Below are 14,366 nucleotides of genomic sequence, written 5' to 3' on the forward strand. Positions count from 1 at the left end.
GCTTTCTTTCCTCCTGCTTAATAGTTCCCATCAAGGCAGGGGACATGACTTCAGGGTTAAAGCGCTTGCTGTGTGAACATGAAGACCAGAGGTTGGATCCCCCAGAACCCACATAAGTATCAGGTGGGTGTAAGAGCCCATCTATATAATTCTCCAGTACTTGGAACACAGAGACAGATGACTCCAGAACAAGCTGGCCAGGCAGAATTGCTGTTCCAGCAAACTCTGGCTTCAAATGGGAGTTCCCACCTAATGTGTAAGGTAAAAAGTGATAGCATTCCTGATGCCAACTTCAGGTCAACTAAAATTAAAATATACTTTGGGGCTGGAGAGACGGCTCAACAGTTAAATTATGTAAATGATAATTCCCTGTACATAAAAATTAACATGACATTTTAAAGAATTGGTCGGATCACTTGTATGCAGAACATGACTTTCAGTGTTGTTAATGTCAAGCAGCTTTGTTCTTTTACTATATTTTTTTTAAGTGAAAAATGAGACCTACAGAAAAGGATCTTTCAAGCTACTCCAGTTCATTCTGGGCCTTGTCTGGGATGCATTGTTTTTCCAGTTGTTTTTGACAGCAGTGGTAGATTTATTATTTGACAGCAAAGGAGAAGTTAGATGGAAATTGCCCTTATGTTCCTCATAGGTAAAGTAGTTTCCAGGAGAACTGCAGACATCACCAAGCAAGTACCATGTATGACCTGGTCCTCGCTGTAGCACTGATGATGCCCGCCATAGGAGGATCTTGTTTGCAGAATCAAGGCATTCATCACTGTTACCTGCTGTTCGAGTGACAGCAGTACAAGGGATGCAGTATAACATCTTCCTTTTTAAACCAACCACAGCTGGGTTGTTTGTTTGTTTTGTTTAGTTCTAGAGGCCTCTGTCTCCAGTGTTTTCTGCTGACTTAGTACTAGCCATGTCTGTAGTTTTCCCAGCACAACAGAGAATCCTTGAGAGCAAGCATCATATCATGTGCGTGTTTGTCAGTGCAGGAGCTTGATATGATACAGAGCCCTGTAAGCATTCACTACAAACATTAGCACCAACACTTGAGAAGAGGTGGTGCTATAGACTCATTCGGTGAACTTTGCCAGCACAGAATCTTAAACATGGGTAATCTTCTAATGTGCATATCTCATTTTTCTTCTCTACAGACAGAAAGCAAAGGTAGGATTGGTTGTGAGAGACAAATCAGCCCATATGTAGGTTCTAGTCCCTCTGACAGAAAGATAGACATCAGTTGCCTGATGTTTGAGGTAGGGATTGGTTGTTTTTCCTTTTTGCCTGCATGCTTTCTTTTCCTATAATGCCCATAAGTTCTGTGCTGGTAATCTGTTTGGTTTTTGTCCCTGAACAAGAAAGCTGCTATTAAGACTCTCTTGAAGTTCCTTTCTTGCTTTGACTCCCTAGGATTAAGTCTTTTACCTCTCTTTTCCTCTTACTGGTGTGATGGTTTAGCCCAAGTTCATTGATTGAACCCTAAGTTGGACATTTTGCCATGACGGGCTGAACTTGTTATTGTCATGATTATTTGTGACTGTGTAAACATTTCAAAATGTGTTATGACCCCTTTTTTTCTTTTGTTTTGTTTTTTAAAGTAAGAGTAGTGACCCGGAGCTGAGGGCGAAGCTTGCTTGGTGTACACAAGGCCCTTGACCTCACCCTAGCTGATAATAATAGTGGATTTTCAGTTCGTTTTCATTAGTTTTGACAAATGGTGAATTGTTGCATCTTTATATGAGAGAAATTTGAAGGTTTCACTTCTAAACTATGATAGAGAGTATCATGGAAAGGCAGTGGCCTTGTCCCATGGTTCTGCCTGTGGAGGGCGTCAGCAGCTTTTAGGCTGAAGATTGAGTCTTTCTTACACACATCACCTGTATCCCTGGACAGGCTGTTTTCCGCTCAGTGTCTACTTCCTTGCTTGAAAGCCAAGAGTGTACTTTGGAGGTCAAAAGCGACTCAGCCTTGCAGGGACACGAGAGGAAACCAGCAGTCTTCCTGTACGATCACTGAGAGGATGGCGTCAGTGACTGTATAGAAAGCTCACGGCAAGTTGCACATGTCACTCGGTCAGTAGAAACACCTGGAAACAAACCTCTGCCAAGACCTCCAGCAGTAATCAGCAACCTAAGACTGGAAAACAAAACAAAAAATATCTGAGGCCTATGTTTTATATGGGTTTTATTTTTATAATAACTTTAATGAGGAAATTTGTATACTATAAAATTGACTTTTTGACATGTGCACTTCACTAGTATTTAATAAATTCACAAAGTTATGCTACTATGACAAATTTTTAATTATTTTCTCATTTATTTTTTTAAGACTCATTTATTATTTTTACAGTATTCTGCCTGCATGTGAACCAGCAGGACAGAAGAGGGTACCAGATCTCACTATAGATGGTTATGAGCCACCATGTGGTTGCTGGGAATTGAACTCAGGATCTTTGGAAGAACAGCCAGTGCTCTTAACCTCTAAGCCATCTCTCCAGCCCAAAATCCTTTATTTTTATATATATACGGGAATTTTGTAAGCATGTGCCCTGGGTCCCCTGTACAGGAGTTTCAGATGGTTGTGAGCTAACATGTGAGTGTTAGAAATGAGCTCTGAGTCTTCAAGCAGCAGCCCTCTTAACAGCTGAGCCATCTCTTGAGCCCCTCCTGTGACAAATTTTAGACTCTTCTGTCATTTCTGAGAGACTTTTAGAACATTCCATCATCCCCATGGGCATTATCAATGTCCCCTTATTCTCCTTTGCAGTAGCCCCTGGCAACTACTGATTTTAGTATTTTATCATATTTTTCCATTTTGATGGAAGCCTTTAATGTCTAGCTTCTTAAATGTAGCTTAGTGCTAAGGAAGTTCAACTGAGTTATGGAATTAGTCAGTAACCCATTTTGATGAGCAAATAATTGTAATGGAAATATGCTATATTTTGTTTCTTCATTGTCATAGCATTGGACATTTGGATTGTTCCTAGCGTCTTGGACATTATGGCGAATGATGCCATGAACATTTTCACACAAGCTTGTTTGGATAGGTTTTTGCTCTCTTGAGTTTCTATCTAAGAGTGGGATTGCTCAGTCATGTGGTAATTCTGTGTGTCAATGCCCTTCATTTCACAGCCCCACCAGCATGTCTTTGGTTCCAGGTTCTCTGCATCCCCACTGACATTTGTTATCAAGTGCCGTTTCTTTCAGCCCTCTTAGCGCATATGAAGTAAATGTCCTTGTAGTTTTGATTTGCTATTGCTGATGATGTTCAACATTTGCTTGTGAGCTTACTGGCTATTTGTGTATCATTAGATAAATGTCTGTTCAAACCTTAGGTTATGTATCTTTCATCCTTGAATTGCAAGTCCTTGTGTATTTGTACAAGTCCCTTATCATGTATTTGATTCAAAGGTATTTTCTTCCATTTGTTTTTACTATCTTGATGGTATCTTTTTAATACAAATGATAAAGTACAATTTATTTGCTACTTTGTCATCTTGCTTTTGGTGTTATATATAAGGAAATTTTGTTTAGTTTGAGAATACCTAACCTAGGCCCACATGCATTCCAGGATAGCTATGAATGTTGCCAAATACACTTGTCATGTTGTAGCGTCCACAGGTTAGACGTTCCCAGGTCCGGGTCAGGAAACCTTAATCCTGTTTCCTTCTAAAAGTTTTATAGTCTTAACTCTTCTCTTTAAATCTGATCTTGGTTGCATTAATATCCAATATATTATATATTAGTGTATAAAGCACAAATTTATTATTTTAAGTATATCTAGTTTCCCCTGCATCTTTTGTTAGAAATACTATGTTTTCCAAACTAAATTTTCTTGAGTCTTGTCTGAAATCAGTTGCATATGTGTTCATATATGGGTTTCTTTCTGACCTGCCAAATCTGTTGCATTGATCTTCTATAATATAAGCCTGATGAAGGTGGAGGGGATCAAATACATGGAAGACAGTCACATGCTAGGCCTTACCACTGGGCTGCATCCTCAGTTCCATATTTGTTGGTTACTGTAAGTTGCTGGTAAGTTTTGCAGTATGGAGTATGTTGTCTGTTTTGTTTTGTTTTGTTTTGTTTTTTCTATGTATGTTTTTTCTCATGTTATTGTAGCTGTCTGGGTTCTTTGTACTGTGTGAATTTTAAGGTCACCTTAAACTTTCTGTAAAAGGCAACAGCTAGAAGTTTCATAAGGACTGCTCTGAGTACATGCATCAGTGTTGGGGGTACTGCCATCTTTTTTACTACAGAGTCTCAATATATAGATAGTCCAGGCTGTCATGGGAACTCATGATCCTCCAACCTCAGCCTTCCAAGTGCTGAAATTACAGGCATTTGCCACAACACCTAAAAAGTAATACCATCTTAACAGTGTTGAATTTCTGATCAGTGAGCATAGAATATAAGGTGCCTTCTATTTGGTTGAAGTTTTAATTATATTTAGTGGTGACTTATAGTTCCTAGTGTACAAGTCTGATGCTTACTTTGTTAAATTTATTCCTAAATATTTTAAATTTTGATGCTATTGTAAATGGAATTATTTTCTCAAGTTTATATGCTAGTGGTTTGCTCTTACTTAATTGGAGAATTTTTATTGTAAAACATGTAATAAAGAAGTTACCTTTTGGGCCTCTGAAAGACACCACCCAGAAGGGTATCAAAGCAGATGCTGAGGCTCATAGCCAAACTTTGGGCAGAATGAAAGAAGGGGAGCTAGGAAGACCTGGAGGGAACAGGATCTCCACAAGGAGAGCAACAGAACCAAGAAATCTGGGCTCAGGGGTCTTTTTTGAGACTGATACTCCAACCAAGGATAATGCATAGAGATAACCTAGAACACTGCACAGATGTAGCGCATGGCAGCTCAGTATCATTCATCCAAGTGGGTTTCCCTAGTAAGGGGAACAGGGACTGTCTCTGACATGAACTCAGTGGCTGGCTCTTCGATCACCTCTCCCTGATGGGGGAGCAGCCTTACTAGGTCATAGAGGAAGACAATGCACCCAGTCCTGATGAGACCTAATAAGCTAGGGTCAGATGGAAGGGGAGGAGGACCTCCCCTATCAGTGGACTTGGAGAGGGGCATGGGAGGAGATGAGGGACAGAGGGTGGGATTGGGAGAGAATACGAAGTGAATAAACTGCAATTAATATAAAAAAATTAAAATTTGCATAATCTGAAAAAAAAAGAAGTTACCTTTTTTAAATCACTTTTAAGTATACAATTTATTAGCAGGAGATTTATTCACACAATTCACAATATTCTGTAGCCACTGTTTATTTCTACAGGTTTTTAGCATTCCGAAGAGAAACTCTTAAATTATTTGTTTGTTTGTTTCAGTTTATTCACTTTGTATCCCGTCTATAAGCCCCCTCCCTCATCTCCTCCTACTCCCACCCACCCTCCCTTATTCTCCTATCAGTAGACTCCTTTACCCTTTAAGCAATAAATTTTTATTACACTTCCTCCTAGACACGAGTAGCCCCCCTTTTATCCCTCAATCTACCTATTTGAAATACTATGTGTAAGCAGAATTGTTACATATCTAATTACTTCGTTTAACATAATATTTTCAAGGTTTTTCACATTATGGTATCAGAATTTCATTTTGTAATGAAATTTCATTATAGGTTTAAAGTACATTTTGTTTGCACACTTACCTGCTGATGGTTATTGTTTCTTTTTAAGTCACTGTGAGAACCTGCCGGGGATACTGGTGCTCTGTACGCTTCTGCATCTGTTCTCAGTTCCTTTGGATATGTACTTTGGGGTGGGATTGCTAGATTCTATGGTAATTCTGTGATTAATTTTTGGAGGAATCCACAAACTCTTCTCATAAGGGCTTCAGCATTTCACACTTTAACCACCAAAGCGTGATAATTTAAACTTTCTGCATCTTCTCCAGCATGTGTTCTTTTTGGGGGACTAAGAGTCATCTTAATGGATGCAGATATTTATTTTAAATTGAAAAATAAACTCTGTTCAGCAATCTTTTTAAATGTTAGAACTTTTGATCAGACAGACATTTAGGAAGTATTTCGCAGAAAATGAAGAAACTTTGTAAATTTTCTTTACTTACTGTTAGTCTTGTTTCTTTATTGTAATTTATGTATTTTGTCATATAAAGAAGATAAATGATTCAGTTAAATCTGGAACTATTAGATGTATATTTATGCATGCATGCGTGTGTACATATATATATTTGAGTTTTGAAATTCTGTTCCTATCTTTTCCATGACATTAAAGACAACAGATTCCTCCCATCAAGCTGTGCCAGACAAGGGTGAAGACATCTGTTCGTATTTCCTGAACCCTTCCTTATTGCCAGAATGTTCATCCTCAACCGTGAAAAAGAAAGTGGAAGACTTAAGTGACCCGCCCTCTGAAAGCCAGAAAAGTGTACCTCTTGCCGTGACTGATGCTCTGGAGCACATTATGGAACAGCTCAACGTTTTAACACAGGTGGGTGGAACTTCTGCCTCAGGGCTAAGAGAGACAGAGCCGTCCTGGGTGCAGCAGGGTATGAAACTAATGGAGCAGGGGAATTTTACTGGCAAGGCAAATTCAAATAGTCATTAGCGAGATTCTTACAGCTAAGCTATTCTGAACAAATTTGTTGAGTATCTCAGGAGTGCTCTTTCTCTCGTGTGTGTGTGTGTGTGTGTGTGTGTGTGTGTGTGTGTGTGTGTTCATATGTACACATGCACTCTGCTCTCTTGGCATTCTGTGTCGTCTGTGCAAACAGCAGAGGTACTCAATGCTATAAATGCCATTTGCTCCTAAGCAGTAATGTTTTATCCTTCAAATTTGTGATGTAATATAAATATATTATGTTAGGTCACTTATAAAGAAATATTTAGGGGGCTGGAGAGATGGCTTAGAGGTGAAGAGCACCAGCTGCTCTTCCAGAGGTCCTGAGTTCAAGTCCCAGCACCCACATGGTGGCTCACAACTATCTATACTGAGACCTGGCGCCCTCTTCTGGTGTGCAGGTGTATGTGTAGGCAAAACACTGTACATGTAATAAACAAATCTTTAAAAAAATATGTAGAAAAAAGAAATATTTAATAACATAAGAAAAATTTATTGTACATAAAAACTCTTCTGTAGTACAAAATTTTACCAAAGGTTATAGTTTTCACTGAAAATTATCTGACTGTCCAGTATGTAATGTTTCTCTCCAGAGTTTCTTCCTGGGTAGATGACTTGTCTTCCTATTTTAAAATCTTAGCCAGTCTCTTGAGGCTGTTTTACCACAGCAGAAGTATAATGGATCTTAAATACTGTACTAAAATTCTTCTAGCTCTTCAGAGGTGTAGACCTAATATATGGAAGTCTTGTGTTGAGATGGAAACAGCCATAGCCTCTCAGCCTGCTCTCCTGATTGTGTCCTTTGGAGACTTCTTTTGTTGTCCTCTTTGCTGTGTACAGTGCTGGTCAGCGTCCCTTCACATCACCACGAATATCGCATGAGATAGAGCAAGGACAGTGTCTTGCCCAGAGTGACTATTTCAATCTCATATAGCTCCTGCACAGAAATCACCTCAGTTCTTAACACTGGCCATGCATGTGTCATAGGGCTGCTAGAAACTGTGCAGTGCCACAGGCTCCATTTCCCTTGTCGGGTAAACTATCAGGCACAAAAAGGCTTACTTCTACTCTGTCACCAGTGTTTAGAACTAGTAATTAGGTACTTATTTTTCCTGCACAGACCATCTCTGAAGTTAAGCAGCATATCTGTGGTTTTGAATTTTGACATACAGTGAGAAAGAACTATGTGAGACTTTGGAGTCATATTTGTTTACTAAAAATCATAGTAAACTTGCACATTTTCACTTTGAATTTGTATGCTACCAACCAAAGACCATGCGTGAAGAGGACCCAGACCCCTACTCAAATGTAGCCAATAGGCAGCTCAGTGTCTGTGTGGGTTCCCTAGTAAGGGGAACAGGGGCTGTCTCTGACATGGACTCTGTTGCCCACTCTTTAATCACTTCCCCCTGGTTGAAGGGTGGGAAGGGAGCATTGCTAGGTCACAGAGAAGAGGATGCAAGCAGTCCTAATGAGACTTGATAGGCAGGGGTCAGATGGTAGGGGAGGAGGGTTCACCCTTTCTGAGGACTAGGGGAGGAGAAGAAGGGGGAAGAGGAACGGAGGGTAGGACTGGGAGGAGATGAGGGAGGGGGCTACAGTGGGGATGTAAAGTGAATAAATTCTTAAAAATAAATTTAAATTAAAAAAGAAAAAGAGAAAAGAAATTGTGTGCTAATGGGGACCTCCCTGTGTTTACCAGACATTTCTTTCCCTTTAAAAACTACTGACCTTTCAGATGCCAGATTCAGTTTTAATTAACAGGACTTTTCTTCCCTGTGGCCTGTCGGTCAAGTCTTCCTGAGGACACTGCAGATGAATCTCTTCCCTCCCTGTCCCTCACCTCTGTGGCTCCTTTCTCCTCTTTTCCTGGCTCACAATTAATGGATCACTTCATGTCTCATTACATTCCCCCTATGGTTGTGCTATTGTTAACTCTACAGGGCTCATTTCCTTTTATATATTAAAGAGGTGAAGGCAAGATGGAGCATGCCTGCAGAAGACAAACAGGGAGTATGAGCTAGTCGCACACAAATCAAACTTGTCCGAAGCCATCGTCAAGCTACAGGGTTTATAAGTACTACAGAGAGACAGGGGGGAAGCAAGATCAAGTTGACTGCCAGTGGCAGACAAAGGAATCAGCATTAAGGACAGTGATAATGTACACACCAACAACTTTGGCATGCCTAACTATCATAATACAGATATGTAGCATCTGGCAGGGTACTTGGTACATAACAGACATTTAGGAAAATATTATCAGTACCACAACTATCTTTATGTAATGATGAACTGTGGTATGGAACCTGAAAGCAAAAGCTCCTAAATGATGACTATGACCTTCTGAGAAGGAAGGACAGTCACTCTTTGCCTTGATATTTACCTTGTTTGCCTTCCCCGCATCTCCCCACATCAACTCTACTACTGAGTAACCAAGTCAATAAGAGAATGCACCCTCACTCTCTCACTTGCTCTCTCTCTCTCTCTCTCTCTCCTTCTTTCCCTCCCTCCCTCCCTCCTCTCCTCTCCTCTCTTCTTCCCTCCCTCTTTTAAGAACTCTTATTTATGCAGTGTTGGTGCACACCTTTAATCCTAAGACTCAGGTGTGGGTGTTGGGGAGAGGAAGAGACAGCCTAATCTCTGAGTTCGAGGCCAGCCTAGTCTACAGATTGAGTTCCAGGACAAGGCTACAAAGAGAAACCCTGTTTTGAAAAACAAAAATACCAAAAAGCAAACAAACTAAACAAACAAAAACCCCTTTTATTTATAAAGTATATCAATTACAGGAGCTAGAGTGATAGTGCAGAGGTTAAGAGGTTCTTCCAAAGGTCCTGAGTTCAATTCCCAGCAACCACATGGTGGCTCAAATGAGATCTATAATGAGTTCTGGTGCCCTCTTCCGGCGTACAGGCACACATGCATGCAGAATACTGTCTAAATAAATAAATAAATAAATAAATAAATGAATGAATAAATAAATAAATAAATAAATAGATGGGTCATAGAAAAGTGTGCCAATTAAGAAACGAATTTTCGTGATAAATTATCATTTCCATTCCCTCATTGACTAGTCACTGAACACCACTGAAGGGAGAGACAGCGGGCATTGCCATTGTGCCTGCTCGTGAGGAAATAGATGTGCAGTGGCTCTGGCTTAGGACCCTGCAGCCTTCCCGGCACCGACGGAGGAGACTAGTAGAGTGAGCTTTATGCTAATTGGATAGTCGCTGCGGAACAGATCATTATAAATGTCACAGACAAATGGCCTAAGCCTGCTGTTGGTTGACTGTCAAGAAAAGGAAGGGAAAGGTGGGAACATTTGAGAATTAAAAGCATAAGGAAATGTAAGAAAGTGATTTAAGGGTTGGCATAAGTAAAGCCCAGGACGGAAGAGTAAGGGATGAAACTGAAAGCCACTTGGAGAGTTCTAGGTCATGACTACAGTGACAGCTGGCCTCTTAGGTCAACGTAGTAAGCACTTGAGTTTTGTGTGGCTTTCTAGTCTGTAGTTTAGTTTATAATTTAAAAGGGGGTTGGCTTTAGTTTTGTTTCATTTTAAGAAAGGCTATAAAAGACTGGACAATATCACAATGATTTTTTTCCCCAAATTTAACATCTCCGTATATACTGAAGGAGTTAGGCTAGCTAGACCCACCGAGTCCTTGTGGCCAGCAGCAGCTTAGCTTAGACATTCTCGACCCTCAGTCCTCCCACCGAACTGCCAGTAGCAGTCATGCTGTTTTCTGTAGTGATCGCCCTGCCATCTGTCACTACAAGACAGACTCTGACAAAATGTCCAGTGGTGACATGTCAGTAGTGCCTGGGCCAGGAATGTGTAGCTTCTTAGAAAACTGGATGACCTCATCCCTGACCCTGAGTTCAGGAAGATCATATATAAGAACATTCTCCAGAGGGCTGTCTTACACCCCTTTCTCTTCAGACGCATCAGTTGTTTTGTTTGGGTTGGGTTAGGTTTTTTCTTTTAATTTCCTCACTAGTTGACAGTGCTTTGCTCTGCAGGTGGGCTCAACAGCACACTAAGCTGGGAGCCCAGGTTTTTAGTCAGTTTGGAGGCAGATGATTTATATCCAAGTCCCAAAAAGGGTCTCCTATGATGACGTGCTCATCACCGCACTAATCCCCGGGTTACAGGGCACTGACACTGTCGTCCTTTTCTCACAGACTGTTTCAATTCTGGAGCAGCGCCTGACTTTGACAGAAGATAAGCTAAAAGACTGCCTTGAAAATCAGCAAAAGCTTTTCAATGTCGTCCAGCAGAGAAGTTGACCAGGAAAGTGTGTGAGCAACAGGCCAATAAATGAAGAAATGTTCTCACTCAGGAAGGCGGCAGAGGCATTCCACACACCCCACCATATATACTAGTTTCCATATTTCTTCAGAGGGTGAGCCACAGAATGAAAGGGTCAAGTCATTTTTAAGGACTGCCTTAAACATGTAAATCAATGTCAAGGATCAATTTAAGCTCCTTAAGGTATAATTGCAGTAAGAAAGTTATGAACATTTAAATTACCCCATTCCTCTCCACCCCATACTATTTGAAATGTCAGTTTTTATTTAATATGCCCACCAGGAAAGTAAGCAGATCTCTAGATTTTATTGTTAAATCATTTCAGATTGACCATGTTCAGGCAATTCCTGAAGGTAGTTAGTGTATTTCTTAGGTGAACAACACCCTTGAGGTGAAATCATTCACTTGCTCTCAAATAGCACCTGAAATGTAAAAAAATGTGTAATTGAGCTGGCTCATATTTCTTTCAGGTCAACAAAAGAACTACACTTTACTAATGCCTTGAAAAGATGGTCCCTCAGAATTCTCCCAGCAAGAATAATCTTATCTCAATTAGCAACAGTGCTCACTAACAGAGCAGGGCTTTTCCTTGTCTGGTAGGAGTGGGTACCACGCAAGGCTCCTCTGTTACAGGTGAGCACTGAGTGGTCTGGGTCATACTGAACGTGTGCTCACAGTTTGCACAGATTGTGTGATTTCAGTGTGCCAAAAACCAAATGATGAAAAGCAGATGTAGCTATACATGAATTACATATGCCATTGCTTAGGGTGAAGCTGGTGGCTGAATAAGTGCATTTGTATTTAGAAAATAATTTGCACTGTCTATTTTATCTTGATGAATTGTGATTTGAAATGAAAACAAGTTAGGCAGTCTAAAGATCTTGGTTACAAGTTAAGAATGTTTTTTTATCTTGAACAAAATGGAAATCAAAGTAGAAAAGAGGCAATTTCAAGGCAGCTGGTTTTGGGCATGAAGAACGAATGCCAGACACGTCTGTAGCAGGCACAAGTGCTATCTGTGTACTGAAAAAGAAGAACTGAAGTGGAAATACAGACATTTTTCTCCCACTAGCTTCAGTTATATGCCTATGAGCTGTATAAAACTGTATACTGTAAACAAACGCCTTTTCTGTCCTCTAAGTGTGGCCGTCTAGACATTTTCACAAGCTCACAAAACTAAGTGGCCGTGTATTTTTATACCTCCACTGAGAAAACTACAAAAACATGAAATGTAATACCAACTTTTGTTTACTCTTTTTTATGCTTCAAACAATAAAGATACTTCTCTTTTTAAAGAACAATAATTAATGTCTTCTCCTTTTTAAATATTTAAAATCTAGAAATGCTAACCTTCTCATCACACTCACCTAGGCCGCAGTGTGTGTACCAGTCTCCTGGAGAGCTCCAAGATTCAAGGCCTTATCTCCAGCGTTTGCTCCTGACTTACCAGCTCTAGAAGAGGCCCTGTGCCCTGGTCTACAACAAGCTTAAAGGGATTTGGTTGCTCCTGGCCTTTGGGCTCCCATTTACAGATCCAGTTCAGCTGCCTCTGACAACCTGAGGTGGCCACATACTGCTTCATCTTCACAGATCCTTGATAAAAGGTAGTAAGAACAAAAACAATAGCCAGGCAATGGTGGTGCAGAACTTTAATCTCAGCACTTGGGAGGCAGAGGCAGGCAGATCTCTTAAGTGTGAGGTCAGCCTGATCTACAGAGTGAGTTCCGGGACTACACAGAGAAACCCTATCTCAAAAACAAAACAAATATACAAATAAAAAATCAAAAATACCCTGAACATTTTTTTAAGGGGTCATTTTATGATTTCCCCGAGCTCTGTTTTCCCATCTCTTGAGGAATCCCCTTCACCAACACCAGCAGGCTCTGCTTCCTGACTTCGGCATCTTCTCTTAGAGCTCTAATGAGCAGCTGGGCTGCCAGCACATGTGTAATCCAGCCCCGGAGGACATCAAGGCCAGCCTGGGCTACATGAGACCTTATCTCGAAACAAAACCTTCGTGTGGGGACAGTCTCAATTATGAAGCCCTGACTGGCCTGGAACTTGTTATATAGACCTGACTTGCCTCAAGCTCAGACCCTCTAACAGCCTATGCCTCCCAGGGCCTGATATTAAAAGCATGAATCACATGTCCAGTGTTGAATCACTGGACATGAATCACATGTCCAGACCTTCCCAGGCATCACCAAGTAATCGCCCCCAATGACTACATCACCAGGAGCTCCTGCCTAGCCTTCACCACCTCAGAAGTGACGGCCTTCCCTTCATTGCTCAAATCCAGCACTTGAAGCCATCCTAATTCCCTTATCTCACACACAGTTCATTCCTTCAGAAGTCACCCCTCACCACCTCCGGTTCCCGAATCAGCCGAGTCATTGTCATCACTTGCACACATCACTCCAGGTGACCCATATAACTTGTCTCCCTTCTGTCACCCCTTCTCACCCTTGCACAGCTGGCTAGCGTGGTTCGAGAAAAGCCTGAGTCAACAAAGCACGAGTCTCAGCCAGGCTTGGCATGGTGCACAGACCTGTATATAATCCTCAGTGTTCACCAAGTTGAGGCACCAGGCCAGCTGGGTCACCAAGAGACTGTGTAAAAAGCAATTGCAACAAAGCATGGCCCCATCTCACTAACAGGAAGAAGCTTAACTGCACAGACTGTCTGCCCACCCTTAACCCTGCTAGTCCTTCCCTCTAGGGCATCTTCATTAAGCCACGCCCTTCTGCCTACAGGGTCTTCTTGCCTCCCTTGATTGGAGTTGTCTGCCTTGAGGGCATTGCCAAACCGCTTCTGTTCAAGTCCAGACACCAGACAGAAACAGGAGCCTCCCTACCCCTGACCAGGCTTCCTCCAAAGCACCTCTCGTCTAATCTACCTGTCTCTCCAGCAGGCCTGAGTTCCAGGCAGGAATGCTGCCTGCCATTCCCTAATAGAACTTTCTCCTTAATAAACTCTTCCACCAAATACATGGCGATACTCAAACTTTCTGCCTAGTTGCTTGCTAAGATTTTCTTTTGTGGTAGACTCCTGTCATAAGTAGAAAGACAAATGGGATGTGCATTGAACTTATGACAGGAGTCTACCACAAAAGGCATCTGAAAGACTCTACCTAGCAGTGTTTCAAAGCAGACACTAAGACTCATAACCAAACCCTCGGCAGAGTGCAGGGAATCATATGAAAGAAGGGAAGTTAGTATGATATGGAAAGGATAGGAGCTCTACAAGGACCAAACATATCTGGGCACAGGGTCTTTTCTGAGACTGACACTCAACCAAGGACCATCTATGGATATAACCTAGAACTTCTGCTCGGATGTGGCCCGTGGTAACTCTCAGTAACCAAGTAGTTTTTCAAAGTAAGGGGAACACGGACTATTTCTAACAGGATCTCAAGGGCAGGCTGTTTGACACCCCCCCCCCCCCCGGGG

At 41.4% G+C, this 14,366-nt stretch overlaps 1 protein-coding gene across 3 annotated transcripts in view; it reads left to right on the forward strand.

Moving 5' to 3' along the window:
- Poc1b (POC1 centriolar protein B) overlaps positions 1 to 12,215 on the forward strand; it is a 134,181-nt gene extending 121,966 nt beyond the window's left edge. For all 3 annotated transcript variants that reach the window (XM_055627775.1, XM_055627773.1, XM_055627774.1), the window contains 2 exons: positions 6,264 to 6,479; positions 10,791 to 12,215. In XM_055627775.1, the coding sequence (XP_055483750.1) occupies positions 6,264 to 6,479; positions 10,791 to 10,895 (321 nt within the window). In that variant the 3' untranslated portion in view covers positions 10,896 to 12,215. The remainder of the gene's footprint in view (positions 1 to 6,263; positions 6,480 to 10,790) is intronic.
- The last annotated feature ends 2,151 nt before the right edge of the window (positions 12,216 to 14,366 follow it).

This window comes from Psammomys obesus, unplaced genomic scaffold (genome assembly GCF_907164565.1).
Source record: "Psammomys obesus unplaced genomic scaffold, mPsaObe1.curated_primary_1811, whole genome shotgun sequence".
In the NCBI taxonomy this organism is placed as follows: domain Eukaryota; kingdom Metazoa; phylum Chordata; class Mammalia; order Rodentia; family Muridae; genus Psammomys; species Psammomys obesus.